Source organism: Peromyscus maniculatus, chromosome 20 (genome assembly GCF_049852395.1).
Source record: "Peromyscus maniculatus bairdii isolate BWxNUB_F1_BW_parent chromosome 20, HU_Pman_BW_mat_3.1, whole genome shotgun sequence".
NCBI lineage: Eukaryota > Metazoa > Chordata > Mammalia > Rodentia > Cricetidae > Peromyscus > Peromyscus maniculatus.
The window spans coordinates 51427965-51452329 of NC_134871.1; the positions used below are offsets into that span (position 1 = coordinate 51427965).

Below are 24365 nucleotides of genomic sequence, written 5' to 3' on the forward strand. Positions count from 1 at the left end.
AATGGCCTGGATTCAAAAATGGCCTTGCCAACCTGCCACCTGGACATTTCTCTGCCCTGTTTCCTCCTGTATAATGGGACCAGCCCCCACCCCTGATCTGTTGTTGGGAAAGCATTACCACAGGCCTGGCCTGCTGGATTTTGCATGCAGCCAGTCAGGCTGCATACCTGGCAGTACAAGGGAAGCTTCTAGAAAGCTGGCCACCAACCACAGCACTTGTTCAGGACCATAGATGAAATCAGAAGTGAACACTTGCTAATTCATGAAACCAAATGCTCCTTGTTAGGTAGCACTATTCTTGGAGCCAAACTTGACTGCGCACATTGCCTCATAGGAGGGGCCACTGGACCCTCAGTAGAATATTCACCTTCCCCAGCTAGTTGTATGCAATTTTGCCCTACCTGCACATGGCCCTGGGGGCTCTAGGAGATGTCAGAGTACGTAGGCTTCAAAGACTCCATCTATGCAGGGATGGAGAAGCCATCATGCATGCTGGGTACAGACCTTCTAGTGTGGCTGCCTAGGGCTACTCACTTCTTTCTGTAACTCCCCACCTATGGCTATGAGCACCCTAATAAACGCATTCAATTTCCAGAGTAACTTCTGGGAGGAGGGAACTTTGGTTTGTCATTGGGACCTTATAAGGAGGGGGCTAGACATTGTATGGTCTCCCTTAGGGAGACAATTCTTACATCTCTTAATGGTCAGGTCCTGGAGGAACACCTTAGAATCTGAAGCTACTCTATTACCAGTTGCACGCCAATCTGGGGACGCGTGGGCACGCGCGCGCGCACGCACACACACACGCACACGCACACACACACACACACACACACACTCTCTCTCTCTCTCTCTTACACAATTTTTGGGGAGGCACACTGTCTCACTATGGAGCTAACGCTGGGTTAAAGTAGCCTCATGCCCATTGCCTTCTCTGGGGCCCTTCCCCCATCTTCCTACACCAATGGTGAGGACCACATACCTTTCTTTACTACCCACGCTCATCCACAAGCCTTCCAGCTAGGCAAAGGCAGCACTCCTGGCCTCTGCAAGGTTAACCTCCCAGGGGATCAGATGGGGAAGCCTGGGGTTGCTTCATGTCAGGATTCAACACCACATCACACCAGCATAAATGAGTTTATTGCATTAGAAAAAACACCAATGAAAACCAGCAAACACCTCTGTATTAGACATAATAATTAGTTTGACTCCAAGGAATCTCAAAGGAACACGCTTCACTTTGTCTAGGAGAGGACAATGGTCTCATGCCTCCACTTCCCTTGTCCCTTGGCCAATGGACCTCCACGGGGTGTCTGTCATGTGGCACGAACACGACTCAGTTCCCGCCCAGCTCACTTGTACATGCCCAGGTGGAGCAGCTGGCCCTCAAGAGCATGCTCCTGAGATACTGGGACAGAGATATGTGAAGTGGGATGTGGGGTTCCTGGCCTGGGATTCTGGTGGTAACAGGATTTGCAAAGGGAGGAAGAGCTTGCCTTCCTGCAGAGGTCTGAGAAACTGTCCAGTCCTCCCATCTCCCTGTGAGCCATGGGCACAGGCACTGGCATGGACGGCTGCTGGACATGACAGGAGGCTGTTCAAGCCATCAAATGACAGAAATTCTCAGAATATCATGGTATTTGAGTCACTGCTGCGAGGAGGGAACCCAGACGAATCTGGTCACATGGGAAAATCAGTCCAGCACCTGTCAGGAGAGAGGCGCGGGCTCTAGGTAGAGATGCTAGCAGCTGGGGCCCGGCAAATTAAAGGTGACGAAGACGGCTTTTAGCAACCTCTACCTACCCAGAAGCCAAGCTTTGAACATTCATCCTTCTGGGGCCCATTCTGTCAACAGACCAACAGCAAACAATTCCTGCGGGTGTCCACTCTAATCTGTCATTGTCACGCACACTTGCAAACCGTTGAGACTTGAGACCCATTTGATTCCAATCTTCAAGTTCCAAACACCACCTGACATCCCAGCTGGACTTGGCCCTGGTCAGGCACCAGGCCGGCACTGAGGCTGAGATCCCGATGATGCCAACTGATATGGCTACTGGCAAAGACAGCAGGGCAGCCAGCAGCAGCTTTTCAGGGAGGAAAGGCTGCCCCAGAAGGAGCAATTGAGCTCAAGTTTCAGAAGTGGTAGGAGGCCATGGCAGGGGGTCCCACAGATGTGGAGCTGAGTCTCAGGTGCCTGCTCTGAGTCCCCTTCTCCATATCCAGTCCCCAAATTAGCTAGTAGGAGGCTGACACCAAGAAAGGGAACCTTAAGTTCCTTCTAGAATCCAGAGTCTAGATCATAGACTTCTGGATGATTCCTGCGATGGATCGTAGTGGCACATCACTAGGAAAATGCCCACTCACCCCAGCCACACCTCTTAAGGTCAGAACGACGACGATGGAGATAATGTCTGTTGAAGACACTTTAGGGTAATGTGAAAGTCCCTGCTGTAGACAACTCTTACATTGTCTTGCCACCTTGAATCTACATCATTATGGTATCCTCTCTACACTGTGGTTCCCTCAGCACTTAGCTGACCAATGCACACCGGTTTGGGTGGGTGGGTGGGTGGCTCTACTGACTATAAACAAACTGATGTCATTATTTGCAGAAAAGGCCCAGGTCCCTGCCACTGCAGCCTAGACCTCCATGAATGGTAACAGGTCAAGTTATTGCTGAGGAAGAGCAGCTTGGGGGCAGGCAGAGAGGACTGGCATTGAGTCTAGGGGGAAGAGGAATGGCTTTATCCTGTCTTCCCTGTCCTTTGATCCTGAGGCTCTGGCTGCTCCAGCCCCAGCCTGTGGCCTTGTTCGGGGTGAGGGGGTAAACTTGCGGCTCAAGAGTTCACTTAGGTTGAGGCAGTCAGCCTACAGCCGGCCCCATGTCCACCAACTCCTTTGGTTCACTTGCTGCTAGAGGGTGACTGCTCCAGGGAATGGACAGTATAAAACTCAGTGGTGCTCGCCTTTAATCCCAGCACTCGGGAGGCAGAGCCAGGCGGATCTCTGTGAGTTCAAGGCCAGCCTGGTCTACAGAGTGAGTTCCAGGACAGCCAGGGCTACACAGAGAAACCCTGTCTCGAAAAACAAACGAAACAAAACAAAACAAAACAACCTCAGCCAGGGCCCAGCGGTGTGGCCCCCTGGGTGGAATGTGGGTATCCTCTGGAAAGAGGGTCCAGGACGGGATTCTCTCAGATTGTGACTCTTTCTTTCTGTTTAAACAAGCGCCCCCTTTCTCCAGTGCAGAGGACGCTCGGGCAACAGCGTCAGAAGTGAACTCACAGACAAGACAGCCTTAATAAATTAGTATAATACTATTAGAGGGGATGGCATTTGTTCTGTTTCTCGGGAGCACTGTCCTACGTGCAGCCCGACAAGCTCCTTCCCTGGGAAATTTAAAAAGCTGTCCCCATTAGCTCTGATGTAAAATTATAAAATAGAAATCTGGTAGGGTTTGTTTTGTTTAAAAAGGAAAATTCCTGGAGGGCAGGCAGTCCCGTGCAGTCCTGTTAGCTCTGGCCACTGGGTCTGCCCACAGAGTTCCCTCCAGGAGGCTGGATCTGGATGGAGTCCAGGAAGGGTCGAAGCGCTTGTCCAAAGGGCCTGTGGAGAAAGAGACATGCGCAGGGAGAGCTTTGCAGGGCAGCCTAAACACAGACAGAACGATGCCCCCGATGGTGGGCATGGCAGCACCGCCACACGCTGCCTTCCTTTTCTTTCTTTTGAGACATGTCTCTCTGCAACGTAGTGATTTCCTTTCTTTCTTTTTTCTTTTTTTTTTTTTTTTTTTTGGTTTTTCGAGACAGGGTTTCTCTATGTCGTTTTGGTGCCTGTCCTAGTTCTCACTCTGTAGCCCAGGCTGGCCTCAAACTCAGAGATCCGCCTGCCTCTGCCTCCCGAGTGCTGGGATTAAAGCCGTGCGTCCTCACCACCCGGCGAGAGTGATTTTCAATCTTTAATACTGCGACCCTTTACTACATACAGTTCATGGTGTGGTGACCCTCAACCATAAAATTACTTCATTCTTACTTTACAACTGCAATTTTGCTACTGATATGAATTGTAATGTAAATATCTGACAAACAGTATATCTGATATGGAACCCCCAAAGAGGTTGAGATCCATAAGTTGAGAACTGCTGTTCTACACAGTCTTGGCTGGCCTGGGACTCACCCTGTAGACCAGGCTGGCCTAGAACTCACAGAGATCTGCCTGCCTCTGCCTCCTGAGTGCTGGGGTCAAAGTGAGGAGGGGGTGCAGTATATAGGTTCCACTTAGGGCTGAGGATTCTCCAATCTCCTACTCGGCCAGTTGTGGGTCTTGTTACTCAGCATCTCCTGCCACACCGGTCTTCGTAAGGGGGCTTGGTAAGTGGTCCCCAAGGCCCACGGGTTCTCTGCCTGGGAAGCATTTGAGAGGTGGGGCCCATTGGGAGGTCCTCTGGTCACTGGGGACATGCCCTTGAAGGACAAAGTGGAGCCTTAGTCCCCTCTCCTCCTCTCTGCGCCTTGGCCACAAGCAAGCAGCTCCTGCTCTACCACGAGGAGCTTCTTTATCTCAGGCCCAAAGGTAACGGTGTCAGGTGACTATGAATCAAAACCTCTAACGGTGCAGCGTGTCTCTTTATAAACTGATTATCTCAGGTATCTGCTCCAGGAGCAGAAAGCTGACCAATAATCTTCTAAATAGCTTGTTTTATGTTTTTTTTTTTTTTGTTGTTGTTGTTGTTCTGGGTTTTTCAAGATGGAGTTTCTCTGTGTAGTCCTGGCTGGTCTTGAACTCACAGAGATCCACCTGCCTCCCGAACGCTGGGATTTGTTCTAGGGTTTTACTCTCAGCTCCCTCCTCTGTGTGGGTGCTGCTATCTTATTACTGACACCTGCCAGGCCTGCTGAGCTGTGGGTGAACACTACCCACAGAGAACTAGAGATTTCTGTACTTGATGTATCCTCTTTGTTGTTCCTAGAATAACTTAGCTAGAAAACCACTGTAAAAATGGAGTCTGGAGACTTTTCAGGATCTCTGTACCTGGAAATAAAATACTCAGAATGCAGGGGCATATGGATCTCTGTGCATCTGAGGCTAGTACAGTCTATGCAGTCAGTTGTAGGTAGTCAGGACTACACAGTGAGACCCTGTCTCGAAAAATAAAATAAAGCGGCTCATGACACACTCTGGGCACGAGCTTTATCCTCAGAGGTTGCTGCCCCACCCCCCCAGCCACTGAGTATGTAACTCAGCCTGGCCTATGTAGCTCAAGCTGGTCTCAAATTCATTGTGATCCTCTTGCCTCAGGCTCACAAGTGCTAGGATTCTAAGTGCGTACCACTGTGCCTAGATGATACGGCCATATTTGAAAATCACCCCTAAGATCAAGGGAATAAAGTACTTGTAAACTGATCCAAGTGTTAAATATCAACCCTAATCCAGACAAGCTCTAGGACTCTACCCATTAAGTAGTAATAGCAAAAATATTTGGCTGCTCAGGAGTGCTCAGGGTCTCAGGACCCAGATCTCTTGGCAGGGAGGCTGGGTCCCACACATCCATCAGGAGAAGGCAGTCCCAGGCCTGGGAGACTGGCAGCCTTGTTTTCTAGGGCTTTGTTCGTTTGTTTTGTTTTTCAAACTGAGTTTATTTGCCGGGACCCCTGTTGGTCAGGACCCCAATTCAAGAGAAACTGAGTCAGAGGCAACAAACGGGCACTGTCCTAGAGTGGGCAGAGGCAGCTTGGTACAATCACAAAAGGGAGTGATTAGGATATGGCTTTGGGGGTTTGTGCCCTTTTAGGAGGTGACAGCCGGGTGACAGCCCACAGGCCCTTCTCAAGGCTGGGACCCCATCAGGGGCAGAGGGAACCTCTGCTGAGGGCTGTCTGTGCACTGTAAGTTCAAGCACAAGCAGAACTTGGTCTTTGGAGGGTGTTACAGAGCTCAGGGTGTGGATGACAAAGACAAACAACAGTTAGGAACTGGGTCATCCTGTTGTTCCAGATTCTGCCATCTACTTAGATAAGCATTTCTGGGAAATGACTTTGTGTACCAGGCGCTAGCATTTTCTGTAAACATCTAAGCTAGTGTCAAGTGGGTTTCTAAGTTCCGTGGTGGCACTTAAGCCCAGCTCCAAGGAGGTTTAGTGCACACTGGTGGGTGGAACAATGGTGGCCTTCTAGGTGGAACCTGCCATCAAACAGGTCCTACTAGCCAGAAGGATCTGCTGCCGTAGGGGAGGGGCCCTAAGTTTTCCTGTGCCTCTCCTTCCTGAGACATGGCCTCACACAGCTCAGGCTCCATCAGGAAGCTCACTATGTAGCCGAGGCTGGTCTGATCCTCTTGACTGCCTCAAATGGGGATTTTCAAGGTTGGCAGGGGCGGAAACAGAGTGGTCACACTTACGTGGAGAGAACTTCAGAGGGCAGGTCAGTGATGTAGGAAGGGATCTTCCGCCCGGTCAGGAACTGTGCCACTTCATTGCTGAAGGTGTTACAGTTGTGTTCGAAGAGGTTGTAGGCTTCTCCTCTGCAGGTGCAAGAGAGGTCAGGGGCGGGTGAGACAGCCGGCAGCTGAGGGGGGCAAAGCCTCACGTGAGGACTATGGCCAGTCCTCTCAAACATTCCAGAAGGGCCGCTGTCTGCAGATCTGAACCTCCGAGAAGTGATTTACAAGGGAAAGATGAACCAAGAATGTATGTTTTCTAGATAGTTCCAGAATTTTTACATTCACAACAGGATGAGGGTCAGAGGTGAACCCTTAATGAAACTGACTAAAGATTTTTTTAAAAAAGACTTACTATTTTTATGTGTATGAGTGTTTGTATGAATGAATGTGTACCATGTGTGCCTACTTCCTGTGAAGGCTAGAAGAGGGGGTCAGAGACCGTTACCGGAGTTACAGTTCATTGTGTGCCTCCATGTGGGTACTGGGAACTGAACTCAGGCCTTATCCTCTAAGATATGCTCAACAAGTGTTTTTATCCTCTAAGCCAGTAGTTGTCAACCTTCCTAATGCTGTGACCCTTTAATACAGTCCCTCATTTCATGATAACCCCCAACCATTAAATTATTTCGTTGCTACTTCATAACTGTAATTTTGCTTTTGTTATAAATCTTAATGTAAATATCTGATATGAGACACCCAAAGGGATCGAAACCCACAGGTTGGGAGCCATGGCTCTAGCCCCTCCTCTGTATTTTTTTTTTTTTTAAAGCTTTTCTAATTTTTATTTCAAATCATGACTTATTTATTTATTTATTATGTACACAGTGTTCTGCCTACATGTATGCTTGCAGGTCAGAAGAGGGCGCCAGATCTCATTACAGATGGTTGTGAGCCACCATGTGGTTGCTGGGAATTGAACTCAGGACCTTTGGAAGAGCAGCCAGTGCTCTTAACCACTGAGCCATCTCTCCAGCCCCCTCTGTATTTTTTTACATTATTTTCTGTGTATGTGTGTAGGAATACGAGGAAAGTCAGGGGACAATGAGTGAGAGCAGGTTCTCTCCTCCCACGGCGTGGGCTGTCAGGCCCTACGGCAAACACCTACCTGATGAGCCCTCTCACCAGGCTCTGACTCAGTGGTTTTGTTTTCCTCCGAGACAGGCTTTCTCTGTGTAGCCCTGGCTGTCCTGGATCTCGCACTGTAGACCAGGCTGGCCTCGAACTCAGAGAGAAGGTGTGCGTCACCACAGCCTGGCTAAGTTTTCCTTTTTCTTTCGAGACAATCTCCTGCTCAGGTGGCCTTTCACTCCGTATGCAGCTAAGGATGACCTCAAACTCCGGAGGTTCCTGCACTACTTCCTGAGCATGTGCCAACACACCAGTTTAGGTTTCTGTGGTGCAGGGGCTCGAACCCAAGGCTTTGTGAATGATGGGAAAGCACTCTACCAACTGAGCTACACGATCAGCCTGACTAAAGCCTCTTAAGCCCGCTGGGATGTATGTCTGCTGTTGAAGAGACCAAGGAGAGGGGGGTTCTTTCTGTAGCCCAGTAACTGCGACGAGGCCAGAGCTCAGTGTCAGGGACGGCCGCCCTGGCTCCGCCCCCGAGTGTGAGTGTCAGCAGTGGCGCACACAAGGAGCCACCACCCTGTCCTTACTCACCGGAACAGAGATTCCCCCAGGGAGGACAGGTATTCCAGAAAGATTTCTTCTGTGACTTCTGTGTTCCCCACATCAACCACAGTGTCTGGAGGCCCAAGCAATGTCCCTCCCTGAAAGAGTCAACCCAAGAAAGTCACTAAGTCGCCATCTCCATCTCTTTCGCTTTCTTTTGGCTGTTCTGGCGATCAGACCCAGGACCTCATGCATACTAGGCAGTGTGCTGTCACTGAGACCCTCAACATCCTGTTAACTTTTAAGAAGGGATCTGAGGAACTCCAGGCTATCTTTTCCATTTGTTAAATTATTATGTAACCTGGCTAGCCTCCAACTCACTTGCCTCTGCCTCCTAAGTCCTGGGATTGAAGGTGTGTACTACTGTGCCAGGCTTGAGGGTTTTGTTTGTTTAAGATTTATCTTTTTATTTATTTATTAATTATGTATACAGTGTTCTGTCTGCATGTATGCCTGCAGGCCAGAAGAGGGCATTGGACCTCATTACAGATGGTTGTGAGCCTCTATGTGGTTGCTGGGAATTGAACTCAGATCCTCTGGAAGAGCAGTCAGTGCTCTTAACCTCTGAGCCATCTCTCCAGCCACGTGCCGCGCGTGTCCCCCCCCCCCCCCCCCCCCCGCCTCTTTTAAATTGTGACTTTCCACACAAAACTACAAAACTCTGTTCCAACAGCTTCGTTTTTAACTGCTGGAACACTCGTCATAGGAAGAGGGCTATTTTTTGTTTGCTAAGGTTATAGAATTCAGAGTTCGGCTTCTGGCTGCTTGTGGGGCCTGGAAGCTGATTCCTGTGCAGTCTCTACACTGTCTATTCATTCTGTTGTTAAAAAGACAGAAACCCGAGTGTGGTGGCGCACGCCTTTAATCCCAACACTCTGATGGCAGAGGCAGGAAGATCTCTGTGAGTTCGAGGCCAGCTTGGTCTACGTCTTGAACTCCAGGACAGCCAGGACTACATAGAGAGACCTTGTCTCAAAAAATATAAACAACAACAAAAAGACAGGAACCTGGAACCTGTGGTCTCCTTTGTCCTCAATAGATGATCATAAGGACAGAACATGACAGCTGGGCTGCCACAGGAGACTAAAGGAGTGGGAAGAGTAGCCAAAGGGTAAGCAACAGGACATCAAGGAGGGTAGACTTGGGGAAGGAGAACATTCCAGAACAGAGCTTGCCTATAAAAGCCACTGAATGACAGCCCCAGAGCACTTCCTTTCAGGCTGACATTGTTTTGGCACTGGGGGAGGCATGGTGAGCAGGATCAGTAATTACGGTAGCCAGAGGAAAATTACCTAATGTTCCAAAGGATAAGAGGTCACTGTTGCAACTCCTATTATTCACCCATGGGACAGATGTATCGAGAACTTACATGCTACTTCTAACACTAGACACTGGGAGTACAATGGATACAAAAAATGAGATTTCTGTCCTCACGGACTTAAAGGTTATTAGGGAAGGCAGGTAAAAAATTCTATACACCAGTGGATGACAAGAAGCTGAAATAGGCCGGGCGGTGGTGGCGCACGCCTTTAATCCCAGCACTCGGGAGGCAGAGCCAGGCGGATCTCTGTGAGTTCGAGGCCAGCCTGGGCTACCAAGTGAGCTCCAGGAAAGGCGCAAAGCTACGCAGAGAAACCCTGTCTCGAAAAACCAAAAAAAAAAAAAAAAGAAAAAAAAAAAAAAAAAAAAAGAAAAAAAAGAAGCTGAAATAGGCCGGGCAGTGGTGATGCACACTTTTAATCCCAGCACTGGGGGAGGCAGAGGCAGGTGGATCTTTGTGTGAGTTCAAGGCCAGCCTGGGCTACAGAGTGAGATCCAGGAAAGGTGCAAAGCTACAGAGAAACCCTGTCTTGGAAAACAAATAAACAAAAAAAGCTGAAATAAGGGCCATGCTGAAAAAGTACAGAGCATCATTCCTGAATACCTGTGGCAGGGGAGCCAGGCTGAGATTTGCCAGAGGGAATCAACACCCAGCTCAGACCTGAGGAATGGAGAGGCACATCCAGGTGAAGGCTTAGGGAGCTAGACTGGAACTGGAGTACAGGTTTAAATGCCCAAGCTGGAAGAGGGCAGAGCGGGGGAAGACAGAACCTGAAAAGAGGATGGCTAGGAGGGATCCAGAGACAAGCTCAGCGGGAGACCCTACTGCCTTTGGCTAAAGCAGGGACATACTTTGAAACATGAAATTCCTTTAAAAACACGCCCCCACCCCCCCAAAAAAGTCACCCAGCATCTCGAAACTCAGTATGTAGGGCATAGTAGCACATGCCTTTAGCCCCAGCAGGCAGGAAGCAGAGGCAGGAGGACCTTTTTTAGTTCAAGGCCAGCCTGTTCTACCTAGAGAGTTCCAGGATAGTCAGGGCTATGTAATCCCAGCACTAGGGTGACAAGGAGGGAGGTCAGCAGCTCAAGGACACCCATGGCTACATGGTGAGTTTGATGCAAGCGTGGACGTGCATATCTTTAATTGGGAGGCAGAGGCAAGAAGATCTCAGAGATTCAGTCTTTCTCCCACATGGAGGACAGAGGGAGATCAGGCTAGCTCACAGGTCCAGTCTAGACAGGAAGTGGCCAGGACTGCAGTGAAAGCTCTGGAGGGATGGGAAGAGATGAAGAGAGACAGACTGACTTAAGACACACTGACAAGGTAGAACGTCCGACCGGACTTTCTGGATGCAAACATGCCTGTGATCCCAGAATGTGGGAGGTAAAGACGAGTATTGGGAGGGCTCAAGCTGAAATAATCAGCTGCACAGTGATCTTGAGGCCAGCCTCAGCCACAAGAGACCTTTTTATCCCAAAAAGCAAACACAAAAAGAAGTGACCAGGCCTAATGAAATATTTGTTATAGGCAGGGTGGTCAGTGAAAAATCAAGAATGACTCCCTACTTATGGTATCAAAAGGGATGGTCTTTGCTTGAGTCCATCCCACGACAATCCTGAGGTGGCTCTGAGAGAAATGTTCTGAGAAGGACATGGGTTAGAATCAGAAAGATCATGAGACAAAAAGGGCCCACAGGAGCTGGCTGACTGGAGAAGGGTAACTGACTGGGTTAACTGGAAAGGTTCTTCCTCTCTCCTCTCCTTCTCCCCCACCCCCATGCTGAGAGTACACTATGGGGCGTTGACGCTAGGCACGTGTTCACCGAGACACACCTCCAACTACTGAAAGCATCTTAAGGCCTTCATTCTCTCTTTGGCTTTACAATTTTTTTTTAAACATTTATCTGCTTGTGTGTATATACGTGTGCATGCAAGCAAAGTGGTCAGAGCATAACTTGTAGGAATCACTAGATGGGTCCCAGGGATCAAATTCAGGTCATCAGAGTTGGTAGCTAGCAAGTAACTTTCACCTGTTAACCATCTCACCAGCCCTAGTTTTTGATATGTAGTTTTAATTTAAAACTTACTTTTATGTGCATGGGTGTTTTGCTTGCATGTATGTCTGTGCACTACCTGCATGTGGTACCTGAAGAGGGCACTGGATCCTCTGGAACTAGAGTTACAGTCAGTTGTTAGCCGCCACATGTGGGTGCCGGAAATCAAACCTAGGTCTTCTGGCAGAGCAGCCAGACTGTTAACAATCTCTCCCTGGAAGCTCTGTTTCATTATCTATCACAGCGTGCACACACACACACACACACACACACACACACACACGAGCTCCAGCCAGAGGACGAGGACAAGTTAAGGGATGGTTCTCTACTTCTGTGGATGTTCTAGAGATTGAACTCAGTTTGTCAGGCATGGTGACAAGCACCTGGACCTGCTGTGTATTTCTAAGCCACCATACTAGTGCTTGTTAGGAGTGCTTTTTTGAGATAGCGTCTCATATAACTCAGGTTAGCCTTGAATTCAATAGGCAGCTAAGAAAGACTTGAACTCCTGATCCTCCTGCCTATACCCACAAGTATTAGGATTACAAAACTGCTCAGTTTAAGTCTTTTTGTTTTTTTTAAGAAAGTGTCTCTGTAGCCCTGGCTGTTCTGGAACTCTCTGTAGACAAGGCTGGGCTTGAACTCACAGAGATTCATCTGCTTCTGCTTTCCAAGTGCCGGGATTAAAGGCCTGGGCAGCACACCACCGTGCTTGGCTTATGTATGGCTACACGAGGAACTGCCACGAGTCAGAGGAACACGGTGGAAGCCAAATTTCTCAGGCTACAGGAACCCCCCCAAATCTGCAGGTCAGGGGGGACACTCACCGGGGGACAGCTGGAAATGCCGCCGCTGCCGAAGAAGAACTCGTCCTTGTGTACAACTATAGAGGTGTGCCTGTCACAGAGAGGGACAGTGAGCCAGAACGCTGGTAACTTCTCCAAGAAAAGCAAAGCACCATACTGCAGTGAGAACAATTTCTGCCCACAGATGTCCCTGTGACGGCCAATTTCATATTAGCCAGGGGAAGACATGAGTAAGACATACTCAGTGTCCCTCTGAGTCTGGGATGACTGATCTGGAACTGTCCCCATCTCCATCCCCAATTCACAGATGCTCAAGTCCCTTGTCTACAATGGAACAGACATACACAGAACTTACACACACCCTTAAGTACATTTTGAATCATTTAAAGATGACACACAGTATTGTACATGATGTAAATGCCTTACAGTCACTGCACTCTACTGTTCAGGGAATAATGATAAAAGAGTCTGTACGTTTAGGATAAGCACTTTTATATTTCAGAACATCTAACATCTTCCTTTTTCTTTTTTTCCTTTTGTAAGACAGAGCCTCACTATGTAGTCCTGGTGGGCCTGGAGCTCCCCACGTAGACAAGACTGGCCTCTATTTCAGAGATCCGCTTGCCTCTGCCTCCCCTCCTAGGTGCTGGGATTAAAAGTGTACGCCATCACTCCCGGCTAACATTCAGGATTTTGACACTGCTTCCAGGAGCTAACTTAGGCACAGGAGAATGGAGGGCACAGCAGCATACTCCTTTTTTGGAACATTTCCGATCTGCAGTAGGTGGGACTCGTGGACAAAGGCAGCAAACAGCACCACAGATCGGTGTCCTCCCTCTGGACACTGACATTGGGGTGGATGACGCTATTGTAGGAAGCATTAATGGAAGGTGATTACCCGTAGGTGACAGTAGCACCCTCCCTCTAGCTCTGACATGGAAGTCTCTAGACATGGCCAACATCCTGTGAGCTGGAGGGACAAAATCAGCTCCACGGAGAGCTGCTGTTTTAGAATAGGGGAAATTGGGGGCTGGAGAAATGGCTCAGCAGTTAAGAGCACTGCCTATCCTTCCAGAGGACCCAGGTTCTATTCCCAGCACCCACATGGTGGTTCACAACTGTTTGTAACTTGAGTGTGATGGAATCCGACACCCTCTTCTGGCTTCCTGGGCAGCAAGCACTTACATGGTACACAGACATACATACACCCTTACCATAAAAACAAAAATTCAAAAGATATCTCTAGAAAAAAAAGGGATATGGGATAGCGTCAATATGAGGAGTCCCACCCCACTTACCAAATGCCTTCCAGTTGCTTCCCTGTGGAGAAAAAGAGAGGATTAGCCATTTGGGACAAGACTGAATGCCCCCCTCAGCCTGGGTAAACTTAGAACTCACTCAAACCAGGAGAAAACTGTTAGAGGCCTCCTGGAAGTCTTTCTAGAAACTCAGCTCTTCCATGGCAGTTCTCTGGTTGTGACAAGGGTGCACTGTGTTCAGGAAGTTCAGAAGCAACTTTGCTTTATCAGAAAGCAAATAAAAACACTGGCACACGTGTTTATTTCCCAGCTGGGGTTAAATCAACTATGTCATTTACAGCAAACCCACAGTAAAACAATGAAGGATGTTACCTAGTTCTCCGTTAAGGTGCAAGTCTTAAGAAAACAATGGAACCAAACTAAATGGTGTGTTCTAAAAAGGCAATGCACATTTATTTGGTGCTGGGGACTGAATGAAGGCAGGTGTATGGGCATGCTAAGCACACGCTCTCCCACTGGCCTGCACTCGGGGCCTATTATCCTAATCTTCTACCTACCAGCTACCTGCAGAAGCTCCAAGTGGAAAGAGACACACATAAATAACGAACTAAACACAATGCTGATAAGCTCTGAAACAGTGGTAAAAACAGGGTGCTATGTTAATAAAGATGAAGAGCTACCTTCAAGAGCTTGATTTCAGCCAATGAAGAAGTGAGCAGGGGCAAAGATGGTTGTATCTGCCAGAGAGAAGCCTGTGCAAATACGTGAAGACTGAGATAAGGTCTCATGCATTCTAGGCTGGCCTCTAACTGGCTATGTAGCCAAGGATGACCTTGAATTCTGATTCACTTCCACCTTCTGGGATTAAAGACGTTTATCACCACTTTCCGTTTATGTGATACTAGGAATCAAGCCCAGGGGTTTGTGCATGCTAGATAAGCGCTTTGCCAGTGGAGCCATGTTCCCAGACCTATTCTCACATAGTTAAATGTTACACAGTGTACATTTATAACCATTTTAAAAAGATGAAAAGAGCCCTGTTTTAAGTTGGGCACTAGTGGCTCACGCTTTTAATTCCAGCACTCAGGAGGCAGTGGCAGATGGATCTCTGAGTCTGAGGGCAGCCTAGCCTACAGAGCGAGTTCCAGGACAGCCCGACGGACGTTTTGTCTAGTATGAAAAGAAAGACAAGATGTGAAGATGAGTTTGTTGGTGATGCTGAGGTAGAAATGCATGAGCCTACCCTTGGGAAGAAAAGAATGAGGACCATGGCCTTGGCAGGATGGCAGGCACGGGAAAAAGCAGGCCCCCCCATGTTTTAATTTTTTAGGCAGGATTAGGATGAGAGAAGGTGAGGTGTGGTAGTGCAAACTCTGAAAGTAGGGCACAAAGCCCTTGGGGGACATGAATTAGACTCGTGGATATTAGCACAGCATAGAGAGGATTACTTCCCACCGGGATGTCCTCAGTCACGTGGCTGCGTGCCTCTAAGCTTATTGGCACATCCAGCACATTCACTCTGAGGCCTACGCAGGAGTATGGATGTGGGAAACAAAGAGAAGACATGGGTGTCAGCTCACATCACAGATGACCGAAGGTGTAGGGCCAGGGGTGCTGGTGTCTGCCTTCACTGTCCAGGAGTAAAGAGGCACCAGAAGTGTTGGGGTGAGCACTCCATCTGCTCTTAGCCTTGGAGCTGGAGTGTAAACCTACAGACACACAGGCCACCAGTCCCAGCATACTGCTGCTGCTATGCAGATGCCTATTACTAAGAGTTAAGAGGATGGCAGTGAGGAATTCCTGAGGCACAAGCCTCTTTGCAGGTGGCCTTTCGTCTCTGGTAGGGAAAGGGAACATGTTAGCTGTATGGTATAGATCAAGTGCAGCCCTGGTTCACACCACATAACCCTCCCCTAGCAACATAGTACTTTAACTGGCACTTCACCAACAATGAGATGCTTACGTGTTAACTGGAAACTCTGCTTACTCTCTGGGAAAAAGGAAAAGGAAGCATTTGTATAATGCAGCCCTCTGCCGTCAATATTATAAGAAAATAATGCTGGGTGGTGGTGGTGTATACCTTTAATCCCAGCACCCGGGAGGCAGAGCCAGCCTGGTTTACAGAGCAAGATCCAGGACAGGCATCAAAACTACACAGAGAAACCTTGTCTCGAAAAAACAAATAAACAAACAAAACACCCCGTCCCCCCAAAATTGCTTATTAGCAGATGGGTTTACCCTCCTTGTCCGTGGAGAGAGAAGGGGTGCCAGGAGATCACCACGGAGGTAAAGCTCGGTGGTATGTGCCTTACACCATGCACAAGGCACCAAGTTCTAACCTGAGCACCACAAAATAATACATTCTAAAAGGTAGGCTTAAGCTGGGTGGTGGCGGCGGCGCAAGCCTTTAATCCCAGCACTCGGGAGGCAGAGGCAGGCGGATCTTTGTGAGTTCGAGGCCAGCCTGGTCTACAGAGCGAGATCCAGGAAAGGCGCAAAGCTACACAGAGAAACCCTGTCTCGAAAAAACAAAAACAAAAACAAAACAAAACAATAACAACAGCAACAACAACAACAAAAAAAACCCAAAAAGGTAGGCTTAAAAACACTGAACAGTATAGTACCATAGTCTTTAGAGTCAGTACAGGATTTTTTTTTTTCCTAGTGTAAAAATAACTGTATCAGATGTGATAATATGCACCTGTAACCCTAGCACTTGGAAGGCTGAGGCAGGAGATTTGCTGTTTGACCAGCCTGAGGTACAGGATATGTAGGTCAAATAAACCCTTCCCTCTCCAAGTTGCTCTGGTCATCAAAGTGTTTACTACAGCAATAGTAACCCTAACTAGAACACTATATATATATTTTTTTCTTAACAGAACTGGACTTTGTTGTAGAATCTGACATAGGAAGGCTGGTGTCCAGTGTGTTAAACATGAGGTGGCTGCAGATGTTAAGCAGGAGTATGCAGAGCTGCAAGCTACATTGGTTTGCATTTTGCACAGTAAAGATGAAGGATTCCTATTCCCTCATTCCTTCAGTGGATATAAAACAGTGAACACACAATGAACAATAAAAATGAAAACAAAGCACAATAGAGGGCACTAAAACACACAAGAAAAAACAAAACCCTCTCTCAGATTTGAATAAATTCTAGTTAATCTCCAAATCTGAGTCATTCCTATAATCAATACTGGGAAAGAGGGTACAGTTCAGTGGGGCACCACCCACGTGGGTGCTCACATCCCTTAAGGAGCGCCCACTCTCGGCAGTCACTGGGGTACTCTGGGGTACTCTGCGGAATGGGTGTCTCTGCCTCCAGAAGCTCCGGGCTCCTGCTGAAAAGATTCAAGCAGCTGCTGCATTTATCTTGGCATGCGACTGCCATCTCTTTTATATGGTTATTTCATTTTATACATTACTTTTCAAGAAATTACACCTAAAGAGGCCCTACTGCTATTGTCCTAGGATCTAGATATAAAGACCCAAATAGTCACTGCATTGTGTCAAGATGAACGCAGATTCGGTGATTTTTTTAAAAAATTTTTTAAACCCATGGCATACTAGGCAAGCACTCTAACATGCAATTTCCTAAAACTTTAACCTGAGAACAATTTGATGAGCTCCTAAGAAAAAAGTAACTGTTAGGCATAGATATAAAACTGAGTTAGAAACATGAAACACCTGTTAGCTTTGTTACAAAACCAGTGTCAGGGCTGGGGAGATGGCTCAGTGGGTAAATGTGCTCCTCATGCAAGCCTGAGGACCGGAGGCAGAGTAACTCAAAGTTCAAAACCAGCCTAAGCTGCATCATGAGACCCTATCATAATCCCCCACTCCTCCAAAGCCTCTGCATTTATCTCTACATGATTTTTCACAAAAAGAGGTCAGGAAATTTAAAGAGTAGCTGAAGTTATTAAGAAGAGCTGAAGGACAATTTTAATACTAATTATATTAGCCAAATAGTGATATGGGGAGAAAAGGTGCAATTAAGCTGTCCACTCAATTAGAGTGCCAAGAATAATCACGGCAAGTGAGGTACTGCAGAACACACACACACTTTCGTGGGAGGCACATGTCCTCAGAATAGGACAGGATAGGGGCCAGAGGGATGGCTCAGTGGTTAAGAGCTTCAAAGGGCCCAAGTTTGGTTCCCAGCCGCCATGTCCAGTGGTTCACACTGCCTGAAACTCTAGTCTTGGGGATCCAATGCCCTCTTCTGGCTTCCACGGGCTCCAGCACACATGGCTTACATTCAAAAGAAGGTTATCAGGCTTGTATAACTAGAGCTTTTATCCATGAAACTATTTCCCCAGCCCAGAAATGTGTTTGTTGTTGTTGGTGTGTGTGTATGTTTTGTCTTTTTGTTTTCTTGAGACAGGGTTTCTCTGTGTAGCCCTGGCTGTTCTGGAACTCACTTTGTAGGCCAGGCTGGCCTCCAACTCAGAGGTATGCCTGCCTTTGCCTCCCAAGTGCTGGGATCAAGGTATGCGACACCACCCCCCAGTGTGTTTGTTTTTTAAATTTTCATTACTACTGTAGTATACTCTCACATGTGGCATACAGGCAAACATAAATAAAACTTAAAAAAGAAAAAAAGGACAAGATAATTTAGTGATGTCTAAGTCTGTGTTATTTAAGTCAACTATGAACTATACCAGAATCGAATAAGGTCTTGAAGTTATCATTTTTTTATTTTTTTGAAGTTATCATTTTTTTTTTATTTTTTATTTTTTTTTTGAAGTTATCATTTTTAAAAGTAACTTTATTATTATTTCTGTGTACAAGTGTGCACCTGGGAAGGTAGAGGAGTGTCAGAGCCCCTTGGGGCTGGAGTTACAGGCAGCTGTGAGCTACCTGACCTGGGTACTAGGAACAGGTCCTCTGCAAGAACAGCCTGTGCTCTTAACCACGGAGCCTTCTCTCCAGCCCCTGGAAGGAAATTTACATGACTAAAGTGTGACATGGATTTGCTGTGTGAAAAGGAGGGCTAAGAGGGGTGGGCACAGTGCTAAGAAGAGGAGTAGCACACACACGGGGAGCCCAGATCTTTTTCAGTAAATCTTGAGACGCCTGTCTAAGGTCACCTTTAGACATTTGAACAAGGAACCCACTTTACATTAGCTGTAAGGGAACACATTACCTTGGACAGCTGGTATTAGCAGAATGGTGGTGAGATAAGCTGAGTCCATAACCCAGCTCAGCTGTGTGACTTGGGGCAAATAACAAGACCTATTTCACAAGGTGTGGTAAGGATGCCAGTGTCCGCAACTCAGAAAAAGGGGTGGGGGGCGGGCTGTGACAAGTTCTCAACTACTCTGCTATATTCTTCTAGAATTCCTCTCAAACACGAGTAAATAAACACATTAATTTTAGCACATGTACAAATGTGTGGGTGCAGAACGTTGCACACGTGGCAGTGAGAAGGCAACTTTCTGGAGTTGGCTCTCTTCTTAGGTTCTGGGGACCAAAGTCAGGTGGTCAGGCTTGGAGACAAGGGTCTTAACCTGATGAGCTGTCTTGCTGGCCCATACAAATGACCTTTTTAAAGTGTACATATATTTGGGAATGAGAAATCAATATATGGGGACTAACTGAATGTGGGTATACCCAACTTTGATGATGCTGGCATCTCAAAGGGAACAAGAGAAAGGCCGTGCCTATTTACACTCTATTTGTTTTTTTGAGACAGGTTTTCTCTTCATAGCCCTGGGTGTCTTTGAATTCACTATATAGGTCAATTTGGCCTTGAACTCACAAAGATCCACCTGTTTCTGCCTCCCAAGTGTTTCGATTAAAGGTGTTCGCCACCATACCCAGCATCCAGTCAGTTTATTTTATTTATTTGTTTGTTTATTTATTTATTTATTTATTTTTGTTTTTCGAGACAGGGTTTCTCTGTGTAGCTTTATGCCTTTCCTGGATCTCGCTCTGTAGACCAGGCTGGCCTCAAACTCACAGAGATCTGCCTGCCTCTGCCTCCCGAGTGCTGGGCTTAAAGGCGTGCGCCACCACTGCCTGGCCAGTCAGTTTATTTTTAAAGAAGCGTTTACTGAGCACAACCAGAACACTGCCTGAGCACACATTTAATCCCAGCACTCGGGAGACAGAGGTAGGCAGATCTCAGTGTCCAAGGCCAGCCTGGACTACAAACAAGTTCCAGGGTAGTCAGGGCTACACAGAGAAACCCCGTCTCCAAATAAAAAAAAAACCAAAAACAAACAAAAACAAAAAAAAAAACACCCAGTAATAATAACAACACCAGCAACAACATCACTACTACTAGAGCCCTGGCTGCCCTGTGCTTGCTTTTCAAAGACAGGCTCTCACTCTGCAGCCCCAGGTAGCCTCAAACTTGTTATCCTCCTGCTTCAGAGTGCTATGAACTACCTGGCTTTTCTTAAATGCTTTTAACTTTAGAAAGTAATGACTATGATTTTTGCTAACTCTCCCTTCCTTCGTTTTGTAAAAGGGAACAAAGACAAAACAGGAAAAAGGAGAATTAAATTTGTAGCAAGGCTCTAGACTCTGATGTGCCATACTAGTGGAGTTTCATGTTTGGCTGATACCTTCTAGAGCATCACATCTGTTTAAAGGGACAGGGTGCCAGGGATGTCGCTCAGTGATGGGATGCTTGACTAATATACTTGAAGTGCTTGGGTCCAAGCCCCAAGGGCTAAGGGTGGTGAGTCTATCACTTCCCCTGTCTTATATTCTTCCCCCTTTACAACCATACTCCCCACACGGCATTTTTCAGCCCCTCCAACAGCCAGGCTTTCCTGCTCTAGATCTTGGCAGGTCAATCCTTTTATCTTGAGGCCTCTAACTCCTACATCATCTTCCATGGATGGTTGCTTCTTCCTCATCCTATATTTTCAGCTTAAAAGGCACAGCTTCTGAAACTCTTATTTAAAACCAAGTTTCCTATATTATTTTCTATCTTGGCATTTAGCACAGATCACAATTTGTTTTTAATATATACATATGTATTTAATATATATACATAAATTTCCCACACTAACTAGCTTCATGATTGCAAACATCTCTGTTGGTTCTACTCACCTCTGTTAAACATTAACACATTATACATCAGCATATGCTAAACACTCCAATATTTGTTTAATGAACAAAACGATCTCTCGTGTCTCTTTTGGCTAAAAATATTTTTTTTGGCTATTAGGACAAAAAATAACTAGTATAAGCGGGGAAGGCTTTATGGGTCTAGGAGACAGACAATGCCTTCCTGTGATAAAACTAGACAAACGGCTTCAGTCCAAGGTTTAGCTAGAACCTGACTGATAGAATCTACTAATGACTCAAGCGTCCCACAACTGATAAAGAAGACTGGGAAGTTTTGTTTTCAGATTTGCCTTACTTCCTTCTTAGGTGTGCTGGAGACTGAACTCAGGCCTCGTGCGGGTGTTAAGTAAGGCCTCTACTACTGAGTCATACCTTGACCCTAAGCCCTGCATACAACCCATGACCTAGGTACAAACCACTCTCCAATAAAGGGATGGCTTGGCTACATAAGAATGATCTGAAAAACTCATTAACAATACAGATTTCCAAAAATTCTGTTTTAGTGTTTGTGAAGCATGGCTCTATGATTCATACATTTAAAACTTACAGATGCGCACACATATTTAAACAATAAGAAAAGTTTGGGGTAAAGCTTCTCCTTCACTCCACGTCTGCTTTCATACCACATACCAGTTTCTTTGGTGGAGGAACTGTTTTAACCTCATCTCTCTCTCCATTTTCTTTCTTTCTTTCTTCCTTCCTTTCTTTCCTGCACTATGTAGCCTAGGTTATTGGTCTTGAACTCGAACCCTCTTGTCTCAGCCTCCTTAGTACTAGGATCACAGGCATGCTTCACCACAGGTTGCTCTAATTTTTTTTTTCCAATTCCAATTTAACCATGTATGTTGGAAATGAATGCATCTGTTTTTTGTTTCAGTGCTGGAGATCAAGCTTGAAGCAAGCCAAGCAAGAACTCTTCCAGCGAGTGAGCTACGACCTTAGTCAGGTGTGTTTTTAACAAACGTTCTAGATGATTCTGGTGTGAAGCCAAATTTGGAAACCACTCACTGGCCCAGAGTTGAAGGATTAAGTTCAACTCAGTGACACATCACAAATGGATGGCCCTCAAAAGTTGCCTTGCCTCCTTATCTCTGCCCCTTGTCCTGCCTGGGAAGAACTAAGCCCTTCTTCAGGAAACTAGCTATTCAAACGAACAACCCAAAACTATGTCATTTTTCAATCCCTGAAATCCTTTTCTGTCCACCATTACCTGAAAAGACAAACCTGGCAAGTCCTATGTGACACAGACATTTTGGTATTTGACTTGAAGTTGGACCTATACTGAAGGGCTGCTTTTCTCTCTCAGCACGAAAACATTCGATCTGAACACAATCGAAGTATATCTCCCTTTACTCATCCTTACTGATACAACAGCATCCCGTCCTCCCCCAGAATTGCTTTTTTTCACCATCTGGTCAAAGGCAATTAACTGTTGAGCGAAGACCGCCTTGTCGGGACGGAGTGTGATTAGTTCCAAGTTCTGGCTCAGGCTGACCTAACTTGACCTAACCTGGAACCGGGCGAGGGGTGAGGCCCTCGGCCGCTCTAGCGCTCACTTCCCATCCACTCCAAGGACTGCAGGGCGAGTTTCCTTTTGGCGCGGAGGGCAGTGACTCCGAGGGCCACCCGAGAATCTCCTCTGCAGTGTCGCTCCCACCACCAGGGACACGCGCGGGAGGCACCCTCGCTTTCTCGACTTTGAGCCAAGGAAGGGGTGTAGAGGGTTCCCCCAAGAAGCCAGGGGAACCCGCCAAGATCAGTCGGCTTACCCTAGCCCCTAGCTGAAGGGCTTGCTCCCAGCCAGCAAGGAGAGCGTGTGTGTGTCTCCTTGGATTCGATCAAGGAGCTGGAAAAGCGGTTCAGGAAACCCCACCCCACTCTCACCCGTGGGCCCCTCTTCCCGGCTCGGCAGGGCGCTGCGGGCGGCCACCTGCCTTCTTCCCACGGACCCCGGGCCTGCCTCACCCAGCATGATGGGGCTGAGCCTCCGGGCCAAGCCCTTGGACAGGTCGTACACGTAGAGCTTCACCGGATAGAGATTCGGCGGCTCCATCAGGACCCGTGGCGGCGGCCACGATGGCACTCGGGCACCCGGCAGCGGCTTGGACCTTCCGGTACCCGACCAAGGTGGAGAGAGGAAGGGAGCTGGGGACCGAGCCCGGGCCCCGGCTGAGGGCGGGGGGAGAGGCGGCCCTGCGCTACCCGCGCCCCCGCGCCCGCGACCAGCAACGACTACTGTGAGGTGACAGAGATCCCAGAGACTCCGCACGGAACATGGGGCGGGGGCGGGGACGCACTTTCGCGCATGTGCGTTCGGTGCTGACGGGCCTCGGGGGCGGGGCTTCGAAGGAAGGGCGGGGCTTGCCCTGCCCGCGTGCGATCTCGTTTCGGAACTTGGGTGGGAGCTGGGGATGGGGATGGGCGTGCCCGCTTGACGGGCAGAAGGGCGTGTTGTGCGTGATGACGTCTCCGTCGTTGATTGGGAGCGAGAGCCCGAGCCCGCGTGGACGCGTTGCCCGCCTTCTGCCCCCGCGGCTCGCTCACCGGCTGCAAAGGTAGGTCGGCTGGACTGTAAAGTGTTGGGTGTGGCCTGCCGTGGCCTTGCATGTCCGCTCAGTGTCGCGCGGCCCCTGGCTTCGCAGCCGAGCGGCGCCGGTCCGAAGAGACACACTGTGAGTCCTGCTCCTTTCGCCCCAAGGTGCGGCGCAGGACTAGTGGTCGAGACTTCACTAGGAGTCCCCCTGGCTGAGGGTTGAGGGAGAGATGGGGGAGAAAGAGAGGCGAGTGTTTTAGCCAGAGAACCAGGTACCCGCACAGTTGAGTAGGCACCCGAGATGAGACCTTCAGGGCTGGGCCGCTCCGTTATACCCCGCCCCCCACCGCCAGCCGCCGTGGTCCTGCAGCTTCCTTAAGGGATAGCCAAGGGGAGGTTGCTGCTGGAATGATCCCCATGCTCATTTCCTCTGCTCCCTCCAGGCACCAAGAGCTCTGGAGGTAGCAGGAGCCGTCGTTCACATTCCTCATTAGTGACCCGAGCATCTAAAAAGAAACTAGAAGTCAGTTTTCTTTCATTTATTTATTTATTTATTTTTTTTGTAGCCCGTGGTAGGCAGGCGCTCTATTTGTCACAGAGCTGCTTTCCTCGGTATTTTTTTTCTGTTTAAATTTGTTGTTCATAATTTCTCTCCACCCAGTGAGCAAACCAACATGTCAGGGTGGGAATCCTATTACAAAACCGAGGGTGAGGAAGAGGAAGAAGAGGAGGAGAGCCCTGACCAAGGTGGTAAGTGGCTTCATCATGTAGTGTGCTCTGTGTGGAAGAAAGACTTTCCCTGTCTACTTTTTTTTGCTGGGAGCACTTTGTTATCTGATATCTCTTCCTTTTCTCCCCAGATAATCTAAAATATTCATGCCCCCCCTTTGGGTTTTGCAGAGATATTCAGGTCCTATTCCAGTTTTCCTAACCCTAAATTTTTACTAGTCACTAAAATATTTTTCTCCTAATCTCCAATCAGTGATCTGTCCATGGTAATTTTTGTCACTTTATTTTCATATTTTTGGTTGTTTTAAAAAGTATTTATTTTTATTTTATGTATGAGTGTGCACCGTGTGCATGTCTGGTGCAAAAAGGAGCCAGAAGTGGGAGTTGGATCTCCTGGAACTGAAGTTGTAGGTGGTGGTGAGCATCTCTGTGGGCGCTTCGAAGTGAACTTGGGTCATCTGTAAGA

At 47.8% G+C, this 24365-nt stretch overlaps 2 protein-coding genes across 5 annotated transcripts in view; one reads left to right on the top strand and one right to left on the bottom strand.

Moving 5' to 3' along the window:
* Nucleotides 1-1123: 1123 nt before the first annotated feature.
* Nucleotides 1124-22724, bottom strand: Desi1 (desumoylating isopeptidase 1). The gene is made up of 6 exons (XM_006980199.3): nt 22603-22724; nt 13597-13618; nt 12320-12389; nt 8104-8213; nt 6400-6522; nt 1124-3609 (listed from the first exon to the last, which is right to left on the bottom strand). The coding sequence occupies exons 1-6, from the start codon at nt 22688-22690 to the stop codon at nt 3516-3518; spliced, it is 507 nt and encodes a 168-aa protein (XP_006980261.1). The 5' UTR covers nt 22691-22724; the 3' UTR covers nt 1124-3515.
* A 185-nt stretch (nt 22725-22909) lies between these two features.
* Xrcc6 (X-ray repair cross complementing 6) overlaps nt 22910-24365 on the top strand; it is a 26439-nt gene continuing 24983 nt past the window's right edge. For 2 of the 4 annotated variants that reach the window (XR_013046521.1, XM_006980200.4), the window contains exons 1-2: nt 22910-23192; nt 23832-23920. Coding sequence is in view for 3 of the 4 variants with exons in the window: in XM_006980200.4 (XP_006980262.2) it covers nt 22912-23192; nt 23832-23920 (370 nt within the window). In the remaining variant the exon portion in view is untranslated. Of the gene's footprint in view, nt 23336-23831; nt 23921-24365 lie in introns of all 4 variants that reach the window. The other 2 variants (XM_076556403.1, XM_076556404.1) reach the window with 2 other exon arrangements.

Excerpts from the sequence above, each read along its gene's own strand:
- Desi1 (XM_006980199.3), bottom strand. The coding sequence starts at position 22,690 with ATGGAGCCGCCGAATCTCTATCCGGTGAAGCTCTACGTGTACGACCTG. Across the intron at positions 13,619-22,602 it reads GCTCAGCCCCATCATGCTGG|GGAAGCAACTGGAAGGCATT; the intron begins GTGAGGCAGGCC and ends TTTTCTCCACAG. Across the intron at positions 3,610-6,399 it reads CCCTCTGAAGTTCTCTCCAC|GCCCTTTGGACAAGCGCTTC; the intron begins GTAAGTGTGACC and ends CTTTCTCCACAG.